General features: G+C 44.0%; 1 protein-coding gene across 5 annotated transcripts in view; it reads right to left on the reverse strand.

The window, feature by feature from the left end:
- GABA-B-R1 (gamma-aminobutyric acid type B receptor subunit 1) overlaps window positions 1-21,437 on the reverse strand; it is a 133,725-nt gene that overhangs the window by 75,151 nt on the left and 37,137 nt on the right. For all 5 annotated transcript variants that reach the window (XM_055063750.1, XM_055063747.2, XM_055063746.2 and 2 more), the window contains exon 6: window positions 14,283-14,474. In XM_055063750.1, coding sequence (XP_054919725.1) covers window positions 14,283-14,474 — 192 coding nt within the window. The remainder of the gene's footprint in view (window positions 1-14,282; window positions 14,475-21,437) is intronic.

Raw genomic sequence — 21,437 nt, forward strand, 5'->3', positions numbered from 1 at the left:
CTTTTGTCTTAAACAGTTCTAGACAAAGCACAAACATATAGGTCAAGAGCTTGGTCCCTACCAATGGCTTGTTTTACAGTAGACTTCCGTTAATTAGATTTTTTGGTTAATTCGATCTTGACCGACGGTTGCAGCTGGCGCCAATGCATTTATATGGCCACAAACTTTCCTTATTTCGATCCTAAAATTGGCCTTCACCAGATGATTTGAACTTGACCAGTCAGCAGCAGTCAGCTACGCACGCTTATATCGCATTCCGTTTCTCTACCACGGGTGCGCTTTAAAACCACGGCGCTGCAGTTTTTGCTTTTCTCTTCTTTCTTCTTCTCCGCCCTTAAACTGGCTCTCTTCACTGTACTACACGCAGAGACAAAGAAACAGCGCGCGCATGCGATCCCATAGATGAGATGAATATATATATATATATATATATATATATATATATATATATATATATATATAGAGAGAGAGAGAGAGAGAGAAAACTATCAGTCATAGCTCTCGTAGTATAGCCCTCTGGGCCGTTTCCTTTTTTTTTTCGAAAGTAGTCCTATTAGGGTTATTATAATTACACGAAGGTATTTCGCCCTCATCAGCAGCAGTCCTTGGTATAGTTATTCTGGCGGCTAGCTTCCCACGCTATGCGTGCCGCCATCGCACCTGGTTAAGCTTTTCCTAGACGCTAGAGTTAGGCTTTGTCCGCGCAACCTTGAGCGATCGGAAAGCGCGTTTCCCCCTCTTGGCCGGCGGAGAAGGGAAGCTTCGTTCCGGCCGCGAAGCTCTCCACATCTCTGTAAGGTGCCTTGGGGATGTCTCGTGCCGAAGATGCCCTCTCGGTGAGCGCATATTTCACCCCTCATCTTTTAAGAGGTTCAATACATACAAGCATTTGCCTAGCAAACCAGATTTTTTTTTTCAAGGGAATTTTCCACGTCTCAATAATTTCTCTCGTCGTATTCGAGTGCTGATTGCCGTGTTATAGTTTGTTAACGAAGCTTTCCCTCAAGTCTAAATATTTTAAGGCAGTTTTCCTAGCCTCTAAAGCCGCTCGAGTTGGCTCTTCTCCTTGAGCGGCCATTTTTCCTAGAAAGTATGCCTTCCAACTACTCCGCCCTTAAACTGGCTCTCTCAACTACTACACGCAGAGACAAAGCAACAGCGCGCGCATTAGATCCCATAGATGAGATAAATATTTACAATTAGTATTAGGGTTATAATTATATTCGAGTGCTGATTGCCGTGCTATCGTTTGCTAACGAAGCTTTCCCTCAAGTCTAAATATTTTAAGGCAGTTTGTCGTGTGCGTATCATGGCTACGCACGCTTATATCGCATTCCGTTTCTCTACCACGGGTGCGCTTTAAAACCACGGCGCTGCAGTTTTTGCTTTTCTCTTCTTTCTTCTTCTCCGCCCTTAAACTGGCTCTCCCAACTACTACACGCAGAGACAAAGCAACAGCGCGCGCATTAGATCCCATAGATGAGATGAATATTTACAATTAGTATTAGGGTTATAATTATATTCGAGTGCTGATTGCCGTGCTATCGTTTGCTAACGAAGCTTTCCCTCAAGTCTAAATATTTTAAGGCAGTTTGTCGTGTGCGTATCATGGCTACGCACGCTTATATCGCATTCCGTTTCTCTACCACGGGTGCGCTTTAAAACCACGGCGCTGCAGTTTTTGCTTTTCTCTTCTTTCTTCTTCTCCGCCCTTAAACTGGCTCTCTCAACTACTACACGCAGCGACAAAGCAACAGCGCGCGCATTAGATCCCATAGATGAGATGAATATTTACAATTAGTATTAGGGTTATAATTATATTCGAGTGCTGATTGCCGTGCTATCGTTTGCTGAGGAAGCTTTCCCTGAAGTCTAAATATTTTAAGGCAGTTTGTCGTGTGCGTATCATGGCTACGCACGCTTATATCGCATTCCGTTTCTCTACCACGGGTGCGCTTTAAAACCACGGCGCTGCAGTTTTTGCTTTTCTCTTCTTTCTTCTTCTCCGCCCTTAAACTGGCTCTCTTCACTATACTACACGCAGAGACAAAGAAACAGCGCGCGCATGCGATCCCATAGATGAGATGAATATATATATATATATATATATATATAGAGAGAGAGAAAACTATCAGTCATAGCTCTCGTAGTATAGCCCTCTGGGCCGTTTCCTTTTTTTTTCGAAAGTAGTCCTATTAGGGTTATTATAATTACACGAAGGTATTTCGCCCTCATCAGCAGCAGTCCTTGGTATAGTTATTCTGGCGGCTAGCTTCCCACGCTATGCGTGCCGCCATCGCACCTGGTTAAGCTTTTCCTAGACGCTAGAGTTAGGCTTTGTCCGCGCAACCTTGAGCGATCGGAAAGCGCGTTTCCCCCTCTTGGCCGGCGGAGAAGGGAAGCTTCGTTCCGGCCGCGAAGCTCTCCACATCTCTGTAAGGTGCCTTGGGGATGTCTCGTGCCGAAGATGCCCTCTCGGTGAGCGCATATTTCACCCCTCATCTTTTAAGAGGTTCAATACATACAAGCATTTGCCTAGCAAACCAGATTTTTTTTTTCAAGGGAATTTTCCACGTCTCAGTAATTTCTCTCGTCGTATTCGAGTGCTGATTGCCGTGTTATAGTTTGTTAACGAAGCTTTCCCTCAAGTCTAAATATTTTAAGGCAGTTTTCCTAGCCTCTAAAGCCGCTCGAGTTGGCTCTTCTCCTTGAGCGGCCATTTTTCCTAGAAAGTATGCCTTCCAACTACTCCGCCCTTAAACTGGCTCTCTCAACTACTACACGCAGAGACAAAGCAACAGCGCGCGCATTAGATCCCATAGATGAGATAAATATTTACAATTAGTATTAGGGTTATAATTATATTCGAGTGCTGATTGCCGTGCTATCGTTTGCTAACGAAGCTTTCCCTCAAGTCTAAATATTTTAAGGCAGTTTGTCGTGTGCGTATCATGGCTACGCACGCTTATATCGCATTCCGTTTCTCTACCACGGGTGCGCTTTAAAACCACGGCGCTGCAGTTTTTGCTTTTCTCTTCTTTCTTCTTCTCCGCCCTTAAACTGGCTCTCTCAACTACTACACGCAGAGACAAAGCAACAGCGCGCGCATTAGATCCCATAGATGAGATGAATATTTACAATTAGTATTAGGGTTATAATTATATTCGAGTGCTGATTGCCGTGCTATCGTTTGCTAACGAAGCTTTCCCTCAAGTCTAAATATTTTAAGGCAGTTTGTCGTGTGCGTATCATGGCTACGCACGCTTATATCGCATTCCGTTTCTCTACCACGGGTGCGCTTTAAAACCACGGCGCTGCAGTTTTTGCTTTTCTCTTCTTTCTTCTTCTCCGCCCTTAAACTGGCTCTCTCAACTACTACACGCAGCAACAAAGCAACAGCGCGCGCATTAGATCCCATAGATGAGATGAATATTTACAATTAGTATTAGGGTTATAATTATATTCGAGTGCTGATTGCCGTGCTATCGTTTGCTGAGGAAGCTTTCCCTGAAGTCTAAATATTTTAAGGCAGTTTGTCGTGTGCGTATCATGGCTACGCACGCTTATATCGTATTCCGTTTCTCTACCACGGGTGCGCTTTAAAACCACGGCGCTGCAGTTTTTGCTTTTCTCTTCTTTCTTCTTCTCCGCCCTTAAACTGGCTCTCTTCACTGTACTACACGCAGAGACAAAGAAACAGCGCGCGCATGCGATCCCATAGATGAGATGAATATATATATATATATATATATATATATATATAGAGAGAAAACTATCAGTCATAGCTCTCGTAGTATAGCCCTCTGGGCCGTTTCCTTTTTTTTTCGAAAGTAGTCCTATTAGGGTTATTATAATTACACGAAGGTATTTCGCCCTCATCAGCAGCAGTCCTTGGTATAGTTATTCTGGCGGCTAGCTTCCCACGCTATGCGTGCCGCCATCGCACCTGGTTAAGCTTTTCCTAGACGCTAGAGTTAGGCTTTGTCCGCGCAACCTTGAGCGATCGGAAAGCGCGTTTCCCCCTCTTGGCCGGCGGAGAAGGGAAGCTTCGTTCCGGCCGCGAAGCTCTCCACATCTCTGTAAGGTGCCTTGGGGATGTCTCGTGCCGAAGATGCCCTCTCGGTGAGCGCATATTTCACCCCTCATCTTTTAAGAGGTTCAATACATACAAGCATTTGCCTAGCAAACCAGATTTTTTTTTTCAAGGGAATTTTCCACGTCTCAGTAATTTCTCTCGTCGTATTCGAGTGCTGATTGCCGTGTTATAGTTTGTTAACGAAGCTTTCCCTCAAGTCTAAATATTTTAAGGCAGTTTTCCTTGTCTCTAAAGCCGCTCGAGTTCGCTCTTCTCCTCGGGCAGCCATTTTTCCAAGAAAGTATGCCTTCCAACCACTCGACTATCGCGGACAACATGAGTCCCTTTCCACGTAAGTGTGAGGCTCGGAGCAGGAGCTGTGGCGCTTGAAAGTAGCCTGGGGCCTGACGAACCAACCGACTGAGCTATCTTTCTGGGCAACATCGAAGGGTCACGAGTTCAAATCACCTGTTATGTTCCTTTTTTTTTCTGCCCCTTTTTCTTTCTTTTTTTTCTTTTTTTTTCTTTCTTTTAATGTCTTTTCCTTTATTTTATCACTGTACGGGAACCCTCCTAAAAAAAATATATATATATATATTTATATAGATCTTCAAATATTTATGGCCTCACACTCACATGTGCAGGTCATAAATACCAGGTTCTCTAGCCGAGTGCCATCCATGCGGTATAACCGAGCTCAGATTGGTCCACCTTGACTGACCAAGTAGGGCACCACTGTAGGTTAAATGAGGCGTACAACTCCTGCGGGACCCGCCGTGGTTGCTCAGCGGTTATGGTGTTAGACTGCTGAGCACGAGGTCGCGGGATCGGACCCCGACCACGGCGGCCGCATTTCGATGGGGGCGAAATGCGAAAACACCCGTGTACTTAGAATTAGGTGCACGTTAAAGAACCCCAGGTGGTCGAAATTTTCGGAGTCCTCCACTACGGCGTGCATAATCAGAAAGTGGTTTTGTCACGTAAAACCCCATAAATTAATTTTTAATTTAACTCCTACGGGGACGGTAGAGTATCCGTCTCCAGTGCAAGAGGACCGTGATTCAAATCCCGGTGCCGCGCTATTCTCCACCGGAAAATACAAAAAAAAAAAACGTGTGTTGAGAAAATTGCACAAACAGGCCTGGAGTGCGGCCTGATCCCGGTGACCAGAACCGGTAACGCACTCTCTCACCAGAGCAGGATTGGCCACCCTGGTGCAGTACTTGGCCACAACCTCCTATATGAATACAACAATCAAACCCCGGCCCTCAGTCCCCAGCAGCCGCGAAGCAACTGACCACGGCGGCGGTCAGATCTGTGACGCTGCAGAGGGTGCTAAGAATACCTGGCTCCGGACAGGCCGCCATTGGAATCTGAACCTGGCAACGTTTAACGTTAGAACGCTATCTAGTGAGGCGAGTCTAGCAGTGTTATTGGAGGAACTAGAGGGTAGTAAGTGGGATATAATAGGGCTCAGTGAGGTTAGGAGGACAAAAGAAGCATATACAGTGCTAAAAAGCGGGCATGTACTGTGCTACCGGGGCTTAGCGGAGAGACGAGAACTAGGAGTCGGATTCCTGATCAATAAGGAAATAGCTGGTAACATACAGGAATTCTATAGCATTAACGAGAGGGTGGCATGTCTTGTTGTGAAACTTAATAAGAGGTACAAAATGAAGGTTGTTCAAGTCTACGCTCCTACATCTAGTCATGATGACCAGGAAGTCGAAAGCTTTTATGAAGACGTAGAATCGGCGATGGGTAAAGTCAAAACAAAATACACTATACTGATGGGCGACTTCAATGCCAGGGTAGGCAAGAAGCAGGCTGGAGACAAGTCAGTGGGGGAATATGGCATAGGCTCTAGGAATAGCAGAGGAGAATTATTAGTAGAGTTTGCAGAACAGAATAATATGCGTATAATGAATACCTTTTTCCGCAAGCGGGTTAGCCGAAAGTGGACGTGGAGGAGCCCGAATGGTGAGACTAGAAATGAAATCGACTTCATACTCTGCGCGAACCCTGGCATCATTCAAGATGTAGACGTGCTCGGCAAGGTACGCTGCAGTGACCACAGGATGGTAAGAACTCGAATTAGCCTAGACTTGAGGAGGGAACGAAAGAAACTGGTACACAAGAAGCCAATCAATGAGTTAGCGGTAAGAGGGAAACTAGAGGAATTCCGGATCAAACTACAGAACAGGTATTCGGCTTTAACTCAGGAAGAGGACCTTAGTGTTGAAGCAATGAACGACAATCTCATGGGCATCATTAAGGAGTGCGCAATAGAAGTCGGTGGTAACGCCGTTAGACAGGAAACCAGTAAGCTATCGCAGGAGACGAAAGATCTGATCAAGAAACGCCAATGTATGAAAGCCTCTAATCCTACAGCTAGAATAGAACTGGCAGAACTTTCTAAGTTAATCAACAAGCGTAAGACAGCGGACATCAGGAACTATAATATGGATAGAATTGAACAGGCTCTCAGGAACGGAGGAAGCCTAAAAACAGTGAAGAAGAAACTAGGAATAGGCAAGAATCAGATGTGTGCGTTAAGAGACAAAGCCGGCAATATCGTTACTAATATGGACGAGATAGTTCAAGTGGCTGAGGAGTTCTATAGAGATTTATACAGTACCAGTGGCACCCACGACGATAGTGGAAGAGAGAATAGCCTAGAGGAATTCGAAATCCCACAGGTAACGCCAGAAGAAGTAAAGAAAGCCTTAGGAGCTATGCAAAAGGGGAAGGCAGCTGGGGAGGATCAGGTAACAGCAGATTTGTTGAAGGATGGTGGTCAGATTGTTCTAGAGAAACTGGCCACCCTGTATACGCAATGCCTCATAACCTCGAGCGTACCGGAATCTTGGAAGAACGCTAACATAATCCTAATCCATAAGAAAGGGGACGCCAAAGACTTGAAAAATTATAGACCGATCAGCTTACTGTCCGTTGCCTACAAAGTATTTACTAAGGTAATCGCAAATAGAATCAGGAACACCTTAGACTTCTGTCAGCCAAAGGACCAGGCAGGATTCCGTAAAGGCTACTCAACAATAGACCATATTCACACTATCAATCAAGTGATAGAGAAATGTGCAGAATATAACCAACCCTTATATATAGCTTTCATTGATTACGAGAAAGCGTTTGATTCAGTCGAAACCTCAGCAGTCATGGAGGCATTACGGAATCAGGGTGTAGATGAGCCATATGTAAAAATACTGGAAGATATCTATAGCGGCTCCACAGCCACCGTAGTCCTCCACAAAGAAAGCAACAAAATCCCTATAAAGAAAGGCGTCAGACAGGGAGATACGATATCTCCAATGCTATTCACAGCATGTTTACAGGAGGTATTCAGAGGCCTGGAGTGGGAAGAATTGGGGATAAAAGTCGATGGAGAATACCTTAGCAACTTGCGATTCGCTGATGATATTGCCTTGCTTAGTAACTCAGGAGACCAATTGCAATGCATGCTCACTGACCTGGAGAGGCAAAGCAGAAGGGTGGGTCTGAAAATTAATCTGCAGAAAACTAAAGTACTGTTTAACAGTCTCGGAAGAGAACAGCAGTTTACGATAGGTAGCGAAACACTGGAAGTGGTAAGGGAATACATCTACTTAGGGCAGGTAGTGACCACGGATCCGGATCATGAGACTGAAATAACCAGAAGAATAAGAATGGGTTGGGGTGCGTTTGGCAGGCATTCTCAAATCATGAACAGTAGGTTGCCACTATCCCTCAAAAGGAAAGTGTACAACAGCTGTGTGTTACCAGTACTCACATATGGGGCAGAAACCTGGAGGCTTACGAAAAGGGTTCTGCTGAAATTGAGAACGACGCAACGAGCTATGGAAAGAAGAATGATGGGTGTAACGTTAAGGGATAAGAAAAGAGCAGATTGGGTGAGGCAACAAACGCGGGTAAACGACATCTTAGTTGAAATCAAGAAAAAGAAATGGGCATGGGCCGGACATGTAATGAGGAGGGAAGATAACCGATGGTCACTAAGAGCTACGGACTGGATTCCAAGAGAAGGGAAGCGTAGCAGGGGGCGGCAGAGAGTTAGGTGGGCAGATGACATTAAGACGTTTGCAGGGACAACATGGCCACAATTAGTACATGACCGGGGTAGTTGGAGAAGTATGGGAGAGGCCTTTGCCCTGCAGTGGGCGTAACTAGGCTGATGATGATGATGAGTCAGCATGCAGGCAATAGCAACCCTTTAGTGTCAGCGTCTGTTTCGGAGGAGCTTAGCAGACAGTGAATGAGTTGAACACACGTCACCACTCATTAAAAACACCTATGTTTGGCCTGGCCTAAGAAGATTTTAAAGCAATAACAGTAACTCACAACTGTCTGATTATAGTGTTACCCAATTCTAATAAACGTCTTTCTTCTTCTCTAAAAAGAAATTGTGCCAGAAATTACCTGCTCACTGCAATCGGACATGAAACTAAACCCACGTTCGCGGTGTTTGTAAGCTTTACCGCATACCACTGCTGTACTGCGGCAAAGCTCAATTTAAAAAACATTTGACAAAGCTGACGAGAAAACTGGCCGCCATTCTGCAATACATATATGACCTTTGCCATATTCTTTTTTCATACTAAAAGGTCATTAATTAAGAGGAAGTGAGACATCCACCCAATTGTAGCAATTGCTACAAAGGAAACCCGTACGGGTTCTTCAAAAGAAAAGCCTCGCAGTTGAAGAAAAATTCGTCCTGGTCTGGGACTCGAACCCGGGACTACAGCCTTTCCGGGGCAGCCGCTCTACCATCTGAGCTAACCATGCCGCTAGCAGATAGCAGGGCAAAGTCGAATTTGTCAACAACTCGAAGCAAAGGCAAGAGTTTGGCGTAATAGTTCTGCAGAAAGCCGCAAGGTGGAGAGAAGTAATTAAGAGAAAAATGTGACATCTACCCAACTGTAGCAACTGATACAAAGGAAACCCGTTTCCTTTGTAGCAGTTTCTACAATTGCTACGATGCTTCGTGTGGTAGTCAGTGTCATGGCACAAAGCTCTCGGTAGGGGCCTGTGTACCGAGAGAGCAGCTTTTGTGAGAGCCCAACGTGTTAAGAGCGGGACCACAGGAGCACCAGAGAAACAGGCATAAAGAGAATGTCCTGGTGTCGTTGGTTATACAAACGCTATTGGTTCTCTTGCAAGGTGAAAAGCTAAGCATGGGCAATGCGACGGGCATGGGCAGCTCGGGTAATGGCATCACATGCATATTCGCTAGCTGGGGAAGCGGGAGATGGAAATAATGTGTCCAGAGATAGCATACGTTCTCGACCATACGAAAGAAAGAACGGAGAGTACCTGGCAGTGTAATGGCGCGACGAATTGTAGGCGAATGTTACACAGGGCAGAGCAGCATCCCAATCAGTGTGGTCAGAAGAAACATACTTCGAAAACATGTTTGTAAGGGCCTGATTAAGACGTTCGGTGAGACTGTTGGCTTGCGGGTGGTACGACGGTGTCAGCTTGTGGCACATTGAGCATGCGTTCAAGATGTCAGTGATGACTCGTGAGAGGAATGTGCTGCCATGATCAGTGAGCAGTTTGCGTGGTGCTCCATCTTGTAGAATGACATCGTGTAGCAGGAAATCGGCACTAATCTGTGGCGCAGCTTGTTGGAAGCGCTCACACGACGGCATAGTGCGTGGCCTAATTGGTGCCAACTGCGACTCACTTGCTGCCAGAGGTGGATTAAGGAAAGGGGCCCAATAAGCGCAATACAACATGAAAAAATGGTTTGGACTGGATGTCGAGACTGCAGGTACATGGCAGGTAGGGTTGACGGTGTTCTGCGGCGTTGGCATTTCTTGCATGCAGTAACATATCATCAGACAGCACAGGAAAGACTTGGCCGAAAGAAGTGTCGGCAGACCCGATCGTAATTGCAAGAGACGCCAAGGTGTTCGGCAGTGGGTTTGTTATGAAGTTCATGGAGAACTGTGGAGGGCGGGTGTTTGGGAACAATGAGGAGGAGGAGTGAGCATTATGTCGGCATAATATGCCATCCTGCAGGACGAAAGAGTATCGGGACGCATCGGAAGGTGAAGATTCGAGCCAATAAATGATGGTGCACAAGGAGACATCACGACGTTGCTTGTCGGCGATGTTGAAGAATAGTGAAATCGAAAAAATGCAAACACTCACAACAGCGTCAGTGACTGCCGGTGGTCAGTGGTTCATTCACAGGGTAACGAGACAAACAGCCTGTATCTTGATGCAGGTGGCCCGACTGCAGGTGACCAGTTGCTGGACACTGCATCTGCAGTGTCCAGAGACCCAGCCACCCCGTGGGAGCCATCAGAGACGACAGCCTGCACAGGATGTGATGGCCTGTATTACAAAGAACAGCCTGCCGTATACATAAGGGCAGAATTTAGATACAGCCTAGATGAGTATCCCTGCTTTATAATCGAGCAGTTGCACTCTGCAGCTGTCAGGAGTTGGCTGGCAAAGGCAATGACACAGTTGTGACCACGTTGGTGCTGAGCTAAGACTGCGCTGATTCCATGACCACTTGCGTCTGTACTGACCTCTGTAGGAGAAGACGGGTCAAAGTGGCCGAAGATAGGTGGTCTAATGAGTAGGTTGTTGGGGTTAGAGAATGTGGCAGCTTCAGTGGCACCCCAAGTAAAAGGCACAGCTTTCTTTAGAAGGTTAGTAAGTGGTCATGCAATAGTTGCGAAACCTTTCATGCAGTGTCGAAACTAGGAACAAGGGGCTACAAAGCTCCGAATGCTTTTCAGTGACCAAGGAAAAGGAAAAGAATCAACAGCACAAATTTTTTCCGGGTCTAGTTGCATGCCGAAAGCATCAACATGTCTCAGTACTGTCATTTGTGGCAGCCAATGTGGCATTTGGACGCGTTCAGTTGGAGCCAAGCTTTACAGAAGACATCAAGAATAGCCGAGAGGGTGAGTGTAAAATGTGGCGGCAAATACAATTACATCATCTAGGTAGCAGAGACATGTGGTCATTTGAATCCCGGAAGCAATGAGCCCATTATTCATTCGTATGTTGCTGGGGTGCTGCATAGACCGGAAGGCATGACTCTGAATTGGTGTAAACCGTCAGGAGTGACATATGTGGTCTTCCCTTGGTCCTTCTCGACCACTGAAATCTGCCAGTAACCAAACTGCAGGTCCACTGACAAAACGTGGTTGGCACCATGTAGACAATCGAGAGTGTCATCAATGTTTGGTAAAGGACAAAAGCCTTTTTTCGTAACCCTGTTAAGGGGACGATAATTCATAGAAAACTGCCAGGCGCCATCTTTCTTTTTGACAATCATGACGGGTGATGCCCAAGGGCTTGACAAGGATTCAATAATGCCTTTCATAAGCATCTTGTTGATATCTTTGAATAATCTGGCGTTCTGATGCAGACACCCGATATGGTCGATGACGAACCAGAGTGGCATCATCAGTGTTGATGCAGTGCTTAACAAATTAAGTTGGCCCAAATGACAATTGTCAACGTCAAAATGTCGTGGTAGGTATCCAAGAGGTGGCAAAGAGCAGCAGATCGCTCAGGTAATAGGTCTGTCATGATCATGTGGGCAAATGTGGCGTCGAGGCAAGGAACATGCTGCAGAGGTTGGGGACAATCAGAGCAGAAGTCAACTGCAAATGCAGTTATGTGGCAGTCCTCTACAGCACAGAGCATTGCCAGAGACATACCTTTGGAAAGGACTTGCTTTGTCAAGCCAAAGTTGATGACAGGCAGGCACGGCCGGTTAGCAATAATGGTCAAGACAGGGTGAGACACAGTAACGTTGCCCATTAATAACAAATCCGCAATTGGTGTGGCGATGTACTGACCATTGAGCACTGGGGTGAAGGAGACAGCTCAACGAACATTAGGGCTTTACGAGGCAGGCGGACAGAGCTGGTAGTACTCAGGCTGCTCGGGGCCTTGGTAGGACAACAGGAGGAGCAGGAATTTCCAGGAAGAGGGTATCGACAGAAAAGTATATGAGGGCAGAGTGCATTGTGAGGAAATCAAGCCCAATCATAACGTCGTGGGGGCAATTTTGGACAACGGTAAAATGGACTGCAGTGTGGCGGTCAGTAATTCTGATTGGCATAGCCAGGTGAGGGGGGTCAAGCCTCCCTCCCTCTTTTTTCAGGAGGAGGGCTTTAAAAGAGCAACGTAGATGAAAGAGAAAGGTTGAATGCAAAAGCAAGTCGAGGGCTAGTGGCAGTCCAAAAGGAGGGGGGATGGTTGTCATGGGGGCAATCCCCTCTCCCACGCACACAAAGAAAACGTCTTCGCCGTCGTGCCAAGAACAAATAGGCAAAAGGTGCAGCTTACTACGCATTTACGTCAGCTTGCATCTGATTGTGAAAAAAGTGGCTAAATTTGTGCTTGTTAGAAGAAAGAATTTTGCTGGCTGCACTGGTGATGGCCGACACCTGAACCTTGGCCAGAAAGGGAGATGGTGTGATGACGAGGGTATGGAAGTGGAGAATGCACAGAATGGGGAGGAAAAAAATACAGAGGGCCTATTTAAAGCAATCACAGTATTTACAATACTGAATATTAGTGCAATTTACTCAGACATTTTGCCTCCCATGCAGGGGACACACTGGCTAGTGGGCATGAATAGGGCACGCAGACAATTAAGAGCCCATTTCGAGAGGCGCAAGCCGACGGGCTATTGTATCTAGTAAGATGGCAGAAATTTTCAGGGGCCTTAGCTTCTTTCAAGGCCGCTGTTGAGGCGTTTTCATAGCGAACACACAAGTTTGACCGCGTTGCCGATCCCCCCAGGCACATATGCCTATGACAGGCACATAGCGAATATGAGGGCAGAGAGAAAAACTTTATTGAAGAGAAAATCGACAAGCATGCAAAATGCAGTTTGAAGAAACTGAACACTGTTCTTTGATGAAAGAATGATGACTTTATCATTCATAGGAGTACAATCAGCCCTTGCTTTATGGCTATCACCAGTTGCGCAGACAAAATGCACCATCGATGAAATCCTCAGGGGATAAGAGATATGCAGCCTGACCTTGCTGCTCGCAGAAAGATGTGCTGCTTGCAAGTATATTTGAAATGTAAACAGAGAGGCGACAAAAAAAAAAAAAAAAAGTTTTAGCAGTAGAATAGTAGCAGTAGCAGGGGAGGGGGGCTCCCCTGAATCCAATATTTAGGACTGTTATGTTTAGGACCACACTCCTTGCATCAAATGGGTGCAAGGAGTGCATCACTTCTGGAGAGAAATGTAGGAGAAAGGTGTTGCCTGGTGCCTGTAGCAGGCAGAACATTGCTGCTCCAGCCAAGGTGCACCTCTATCTCATTACGGACTGTGTTAACCATAACTGTTGAGAGGGAATCGGCGATAAAAGGTACACACACAGAGAAAGAGGCGACAAGCGCATGCTTAAAACTTGGGGACATTGTTGCTCCCCATCAGGCCTTCAGGTCATCAAAGAGCTTCTCATTTCTGGTACTTGACCGAATCATTGACTACGCTGCACAGAAGAAAAGCATTCCGAAAATACTGCGATATGCTTGCATAGGAAACACGTAATAATCACCTCCTCCCCATTTTTTTCTCTTTCATTTCCTTGACTGACTTTCATTACATAAATAAACTTGGAGAGCTTGATGTTGGGCTAACTTGTACACATTGTTAAGAATGAAAATCAGCGAAAAAATTTGAAGAAGAAAGAAAGACCTACAGAACGCTGACCTGCCAGGTAAAACATATTAAAATATTTTACTGTTTGCCTTATTAGATCTTGCTCTTTCTGACAATTTTCTTTTTCCGGACCAAGAGCAAGAATGAATTATGGGGTTTTACGTGCCAAAACCACTTTCTGATAATGAGGCACGCCGTAGTGGGGGACTCCGGAAATTTCGACCACCTGGGGTTCTTTAACGTGCACCTAAATCTAAGTACACGGGTGTTTTCGCATTTCGCCCCCATCACAAGAGCAAGAAAACACTTCTTTTAACTTTGAAAAAGAACCTACAAGAAAGCAGTATTCAACAACAAGCATTTGCAATTTAAAAAAAAATTAAGCAGTCTTCAGAAACAATATGCTAAGTGTATTTTACTTAGTTAAGTATGTCAAATTAATGAAGCTTTACAGCTTTATGCCATAATCTTCTTAGTCAGGCTGAGAATCTTCCAGCACCCCAGGCATGTAACATTAGCTAGCAATAAACATACCATTCCTGAGATGGTCTCCTGGTTTCCTTGATTGAGCATGAGAGCTTCAGTGGTGAAGTGCCCCTCAAGGGCCTCTTTCATCTGCTCTGTAGTGCAGTTGTGGCCTTTGTCTTGGACTGTGTACCAACCATCCTCGTACCATCCAATTAGAAGCCACACATACTGCTTGCCAAACACATTCTGTTTATATGCCTGCATACCAAAAGGGATCATAAAGAGTTACTCAACAACTTCTATATTAAATGACAACAAATGACAGCGGCACAACTTATCAAACAAGCTTCCATATGAAAACTGTCACATTATTTGCTTAATTCTGATGAAAATGTCACTCATCGAAAATCTTTAAAAGATCTCGTCAGACATTTGTTGCTTGGCCAGCTTGTACAGCCAAACACTGTTGGTCAAATGCCTGTTCAACGAGTTGTCACAACACAATCGTAGCGATGTTGCCAGATACACAATTGTAACAAAAACAGATACAGTAAAACCTTCATACAATGAAACAGGTTATAACAAACTAATGAATATAATTATAATTCCCCTTGAAAATTTAATCATAATTAATTAAAATTAAAAGTTAATGAAGCAAAAATTTCTTTCAAATGGATATACCAAACTTTTTTTAGTTCAGAAAGAAGATTTACTGATCACTCTGCACCAATTAGGCGAAAAATCTGGCAGCATGCAATGCTTTGCAATTAGTCTAACTCCACAGGCTACCTGATAATGCATCAGACCATGTTGCTGAATTGGCACTTCACACACGCACTCTACCACCTTGCACCGCACAGTGCCAATGATGTCAGCGCCCGCACTCTCCCGCACTCTGGCACAGACAACACATTCCGCCTTCATTAAAGGAGTGTGCAGCTCATGGTACAAAAGTATGTGCAGGATGTGCTGCACCGTCAAACCGCACTTGTGATAATGTGGTGTACATGCACAGCCAAGGGGAACTCAATGCATTAAGAATGGAAAATAAAATGGATTGTTACAAATTACAGCCGATCCTGGATATACCAAACCCAGGCATAGTGAATTATTGTCTATATCGAACAGTTGTAAGATTTACTCGAAAATCCTATGCAAAAGTATACCATCGTACTACGTGTATATTGAACTCCCATACACCACCAGATTTGATATATGGAATGCTGCATCCCTGCAAGTATGCTTCTCCTCACAGCACTGCTATAACTGCTTGAGTAATCGGAAATATTCATGCTGGTAAAACGGCACTGTTTTGGCAGATGCTGCTGACAGAGTTATAGACATTTATGGGCAGTACATGCCATGGAGGAAAAATGAGCATGGTGCGCATCTCAAAATGTGGTTGGCTCGTGCAGCAAGGGTCTTATATGCGCTCCATAACAGTCGATTTACTTTATTAAATTTTACCACAACACACGACGTGTAATGTGGCGCATTTGATGTGCTGAAACTTATATGTGTTCAACATGGCCTTGGAGAAACAGGTAAATTCTCACTTTTCACCCTCTCATGAGACTGTCCTCAGATAATCCTCAGATGGATGCATATTTTATATTTTCGCATACTTTTTATATTTCTGCATATTTTTTAATTATCGATGTAGCGAACTATTTCATGATCCCTTTCGAGTTCAACAAATCTGGGATTGGCTGTACAGTCACTGCTCATGTTCTTAACAACTGCTCGGCTTATAAGCGTGTCTTGAGCCTGCCAGGGAAACAGCACTCCACTGGCAGGTTCTCTCTCTCACACACACACGCATACACACAAAAGAAAGGCCGAAACTCCTTATGGGAGAATTATCGTAAATGTGCGAAGCTTGTGCTCGTTGGCAAGACTAGTGTATTGCTGTTTGTGGCATGCCGCTTTACCGAGCAGCTTGGGTGCAACACTCACTCTCCTTGGCCGTGCCACTTTTCTCTCTGCACAAACTACCTCCACAAATAACATGGCACCACACCTATCCCGTGACACTGCTTGCACATATGTAGCACTTCCACCTGCTGCCTTCAAGATGCCGGTGGAACCTTGACGATAAGAGAACACAGGCCTCCCTAGGTAAGCCTGTGGCCTCGAACTGCCGCTAAATGTACTTTGGCACACTAGGAACACTGATAGCATGCCTTTCATTATTTAAAAACTTATTGTGTGCAAACAGACAGGGACAAAGAAAAGGGCAACACCCTTTTTGTGTTGCCCTTTTCTTTGTCCCTGTCTGTTTGCGCACAAAAAGTTTTTAAATAATGAATCTGTTCCAACTAGGCCGACTCGCAGTTATGCTTCAGCATGCCTTTGCACCCATATATGGCTCCTAGGCTGCACACCCCTCACCTAAAGCCCATTTTCCACTGTAACAACAGTTTTAATTCATTCTAGAAAATTAATAAAAGCTCTTTGAAACATGAAACTTGCACATTGCATTCCTCATTATGTATATTTTACATATTGGGCACATTTTAGTGACTCTGGGCACGCTAAAGTGGTCTTTTTGAGGCTGACTGCAAAAAACAACCTCCAGATCCCAGCATGAGTAGCCATATAATGATTTGCATTAAAAAAAAAAAGACTTTTCATTTTACTCTTTGCATGTTATTCTTACGTAGTCACTATGATCAATAACTAATGCTATATAGCATGGGTGCTAAAATGCAGCACATAGAATGGAATAAGTTTTTTTTACAAAGTAGTTAGAACAGTGCAAGTGAAAACAGGGACAATAGAGGGCATAAACAATGCACTAACCCCCACCACCCCTAAATAAAAAAGAATGAAAAAAGAAACAGATATGTCTGACAGGAATAACCTTATCTGATCGCATTCCAATTTGCCGGTAACAGACACTCCAGTTCTTTTTCTGATAAAGAACATTCTTTCATGTCCTGAATTTCAACAGCCTTCAAATTCAGCCAGGTCAAGAATCTTGCTGTCTGCTGATTCCTTTGTATCTTTACAGGACCAGCATACAGTTACAACTGCTGAAATGGCTTTCCTTTTGTGTTTTGCAATGTTATGGTATTGTATCATTCAAATGTCTGGGCATTCACCACGTGAAAATGAAACATACCACACCACTGCAATAATGTGTACAATTGAGCTGGTTGATTTGTTGAAGAGCAAACAGTGCAGAGACAGAATAGGTGAAAACAGTAAGTAGTATTGCACCTTGTTTGCTATATTTCTACACTCTAAGCACTAAACAAATGCCAATGCTTGATTGAGCAGTTATGCTCTCTTTTACCTTTCTGTAAGTTGCTCTGCACAGTTTCACCAGCCTATCAAGTGTGGACAAGATTACAAGCATATTCACCTGTTGAGCAATATTACGTTTCTTTAAGCTTACACAAAATTTTGTGAATGTATGAGACTATACTCATTTTTTGATTTTCTTTGCTTTCCTTGACCCAGAAGGTGGTCGCAACAGCTTGTTTTTCCCCCCCTTTTTTTATCTTGTCACTCTAAGAATGCTATTTCTAACTAAAAAATAAATAAATAAAAACAAAATGCAGTTCATATACCCTATGGATACTACACTCAATCTCACAAGTTGTTTGCAGCAATGCCAAAGCTACGAGGCGCACACAGGTAATATCCTTACACTGTGTAATATAGCTTTGGGCTTAACTGCCTGATTATTGGCGGAATTAAAAAAAGTTATATTTTTGCTTGGTACATGAAACGTTACAGTGATACATGAAACGTTACAGTGATACATGACACGTTAGGACCTCCGCGTATGCACATCGTATATCGCAATTTACTGTGGTGGTAAGCAGATGATGCAGCGCGAATGAAGATGATGCAGTGCGAATGAACACATTTGGAGGGGCATGCGGTTTTCCTATTGGCTAAGGAATTCTGCAGCTTCCACAGTGCTGCAAACGACTTGTGAGACGGAGTATAGGCATGTTTTGAGAGGATGGGCCATATGGAGGTTTGCTACAGCTCTTCATAGCAGTGTGCAGTGAGAAGACTAATGGAGCAAAAAAAGGTTGTCAGCTCACAATTCGTGCGTCAAACAAGCAGCCATGGTTATCGGAAGAAACAAGTCTAAAGCATCAGCTATAAGGGGGCACATTTGCAATGCCTCTTCATCATGCATAAACTGGTGTTGGTGCATTTCTTCCATGGCCACACGATGAAGACATTGCTATTAGGGTTGAAATGTGTACCATTAGTTAATCCTTGGTCTTAAGCAAGTGCCCTCATCAGGCATTCTTTGGCCGAATTTGCAGCAATGGATTCACTGTCAACACCCCTACATCAGGGGACACTATGCCAAAAATATGTCACAAGTAAGCTCCATGTGGTTGCCATTTACGTCAGGAAAATAGTAACAGATCTTTATGATACTAAGATCATGTTCAAGTTATGTTTGAAGTATTTAGTTAGTTATTTAAATTGGATTTAACGGCGCAAAAGCAACTAAGGCTATGCTGCACCAGACACAGGGTGATAAATTTTCATTAGTAAATGCAGCATAGCCTGCATTAATTAAAGCTTACTTAAAAAATCTGTTCCGTCTAAAAAGCCTAGCACATCAGTCTGAGGTATCAGTGCATCTTCTCCTAGCGTCAACATTGGGTGGAATGGGGTGTGTGACTTGTACAATACGTGGAAGCACTTTTGTCTATGCATTTCGAAATGTGGACACGTGATTAGAATGTGTATTACTGTAAACAGTTCATGGCTTATGTCCCATGTTGGTTGTTCCTCCTCTCTCAATAAGTAGTTATGTGTGATTTGTACGTGGCCTATCCAAAGTCGACAAAGAATTACTTCAATGAAACGTTCCTGATGGTAGCATGTCTTCCACTCCCCAAGGACAGGTTTAATCAGTTGAAGTTTATTGTTGTCTTTCGACTGCCATTCGCATTGCCAGTTAAAGAGCAGTGCCTCACAAACAGCTTGAATTCCATCCCTGACAGGTATGTTGACTTTTGAAACATGTATATTTGTTGCCCTTGATACACATTCATCTGCTTTCTCATTTCCAGAGATCCCAGCGTGGCTTGGGACCCAGCAGAAATGAACAGTCTGGTCTTTATTTAGGTTTGTTAGTATATGTAGGATGTTGCCTATGATGGGTTTGTACTCTGATTGTGTATTCAAGGCCTTAAGTGCACTTAAAGAATCTGTACAAATTATAGATTTTTTGTGTTTGGCATTTATAATCATTTGTACTGCCATCCATAAGGCATAATACTCAGCAGTGAAAACTGATACAAACTGTGGTAGTCTGACTGTGTGTCCCCGTGTACCTTCAATTATGCTGCTTCCAACATAAATGGACATCTTCGAGCCATCGGTGTAAAATTCTGTGTAAGTGTTATTTGTGTCTTGAGCTGTGCGAAATTCCTATAGTATGTGTTCATGAGGCATATCTTGTTTTTTAGATGTGTCAATGAAAAACCTGGAAATTTCATGAAATCGTTCCAAGGAGCTATTCTAGTTAGCCTTTGCATGAGAGAAAGTGCTTCAGCAGAGACATTGTAGTCGTGGCATTTTTCTTCAAATCTAAGTATGAGTGGTCTTAGAGTTTTTGGCTTGTTTGTGTAGTGTAGTCGTTTGTCGCCGTGCATGATAATGTTATGGCAAATATGATCTGGTGATGAGCGAACTCTTATAACGTATGTAACCACGAGTTGTGTTCTTTTGTGATCTAAAGACGGCTTGTTACTCTCGGAATACAAACTGGGAATGGGCGAGGTCCTATAGGCACCAGTTGCTAAGCGTAATCCTTTATTATGCACGAGATCTAACCGCTCAAGGTACGATTGTCTGGCTGAACCACATGCTATGCATCCATAGTCTAGTTTGCTACGTACCAGAGAATAATAAATATGTAAGAGGCATTTACGATCAGAGCCCCAGTGTTTCTGGGACAGAACTTTAGGACATTGAGTGCCTTATTTATTTTAACCTTTAGGTTATTGATGTGTGTGAGAAAATTTTATTTTTTATAGAATACGACCCCTAAAAATGTGTGTTCTTGTTTAAGTGGCAGTATCATTTCATTGAGTTTCAGGACGGGGTCCGGTTGTAAGCTTCTCTTCTGAGAAAACATCATGGCAACAGTTTTTTCCGACGATAAAAGGAAGCCACTTGGCCAGGAACCCATTGTGTCAATTTGTTTGGAGTGATTTGGATCTGCCGTTCCCATGTTATGTTAGATGCGCAAAAAGCAATTTGGAGATCATCAACGTAGAGAGAATGCATAAGGGTAGATGGTATAACCCTGCTAACAGAGTTCATCTTAACCACAAACAGTGTTGTACTTAAAACACAGCCCTGAGGCACACCATTTTCTTGGGTGAATACATGAGACAGCATCCTGCCAAGACGCACCTAAAATGTTCGATCGGACATAAAGTCAGAAAGGCACTTCAGCATTTTGCCCCGAATCCCCAAGTCTGCCAAGTCTCTCAAAATGCTGAATTTCCATGTGGTGTCATATGCCTTCTCCAAGTAAAAAAAGATGCTAGCTAGGCAGTGTTGTTTGTGTAAAAAGGCATTGCATATTTCATGTTCTAATCGGACCAGGTGATCAGTTGTAGAACAACCCTTTTTATAACCACATTATATTATGGGGTTTTACGTGCCAAAACCACTTTCTGATTATGAGGCACGCCGTAGTGGAGGACTCCGGAAATTTCGACCACCTGGGGTTCTTTAACGTGCACATAAATCTACGTACACGGGCGTTTTCGCATTTCGCCCCCATCGAAATGCGGCCGCCGTGGCCGGGATTCGATCCCGCGACCTCGTGCTCAGCAGCCCAACACCATAGCCACTGAGCAACCACGGCGGGTTTTATAACCACATTGATGTTTGTTTAAAAGCTTTTCTGTTTCAAGGGTAAAAGTTAGTCTGGTGTTCACAACATGCACAACTTTGTCAAACTGGTGAGAGCAATGAAGCGGTAGGTGCTGGGTGATGTTGGGGGTTTTCCAGATTTTAGAAAAGGTATAATAATAGCATTTTTCCATGTTCTTGGAATTTCACCAGTTTCCCAGAGCTTGTTAAAGAATTTTAGTAATGCTTTTATTGAGGTTTCTGACAGATGGGCAAGCATGCTAAAGAGCATGTGGCCCATGAAAACTGCAGTTTTCTTTCCAGCCGAAAGTACATTTTGTAATTATGGGAGTGTGAGGGGAGCATTGT

Source organism: Dermacentor andersoni, chromosome 1 (assembly GCF_023375885.2).
Source record: "Dermacentor andersoni chromosome 1, qqDerAnde1_hic_scaffold, whole genome shotgun sequence".
Lineage (NCBI taxonomy): Eukaryota > Metazoa > Arthropoda > Arachnida > Ixodida > Ixodidae > Dermacentor > Dermacentor andersoni.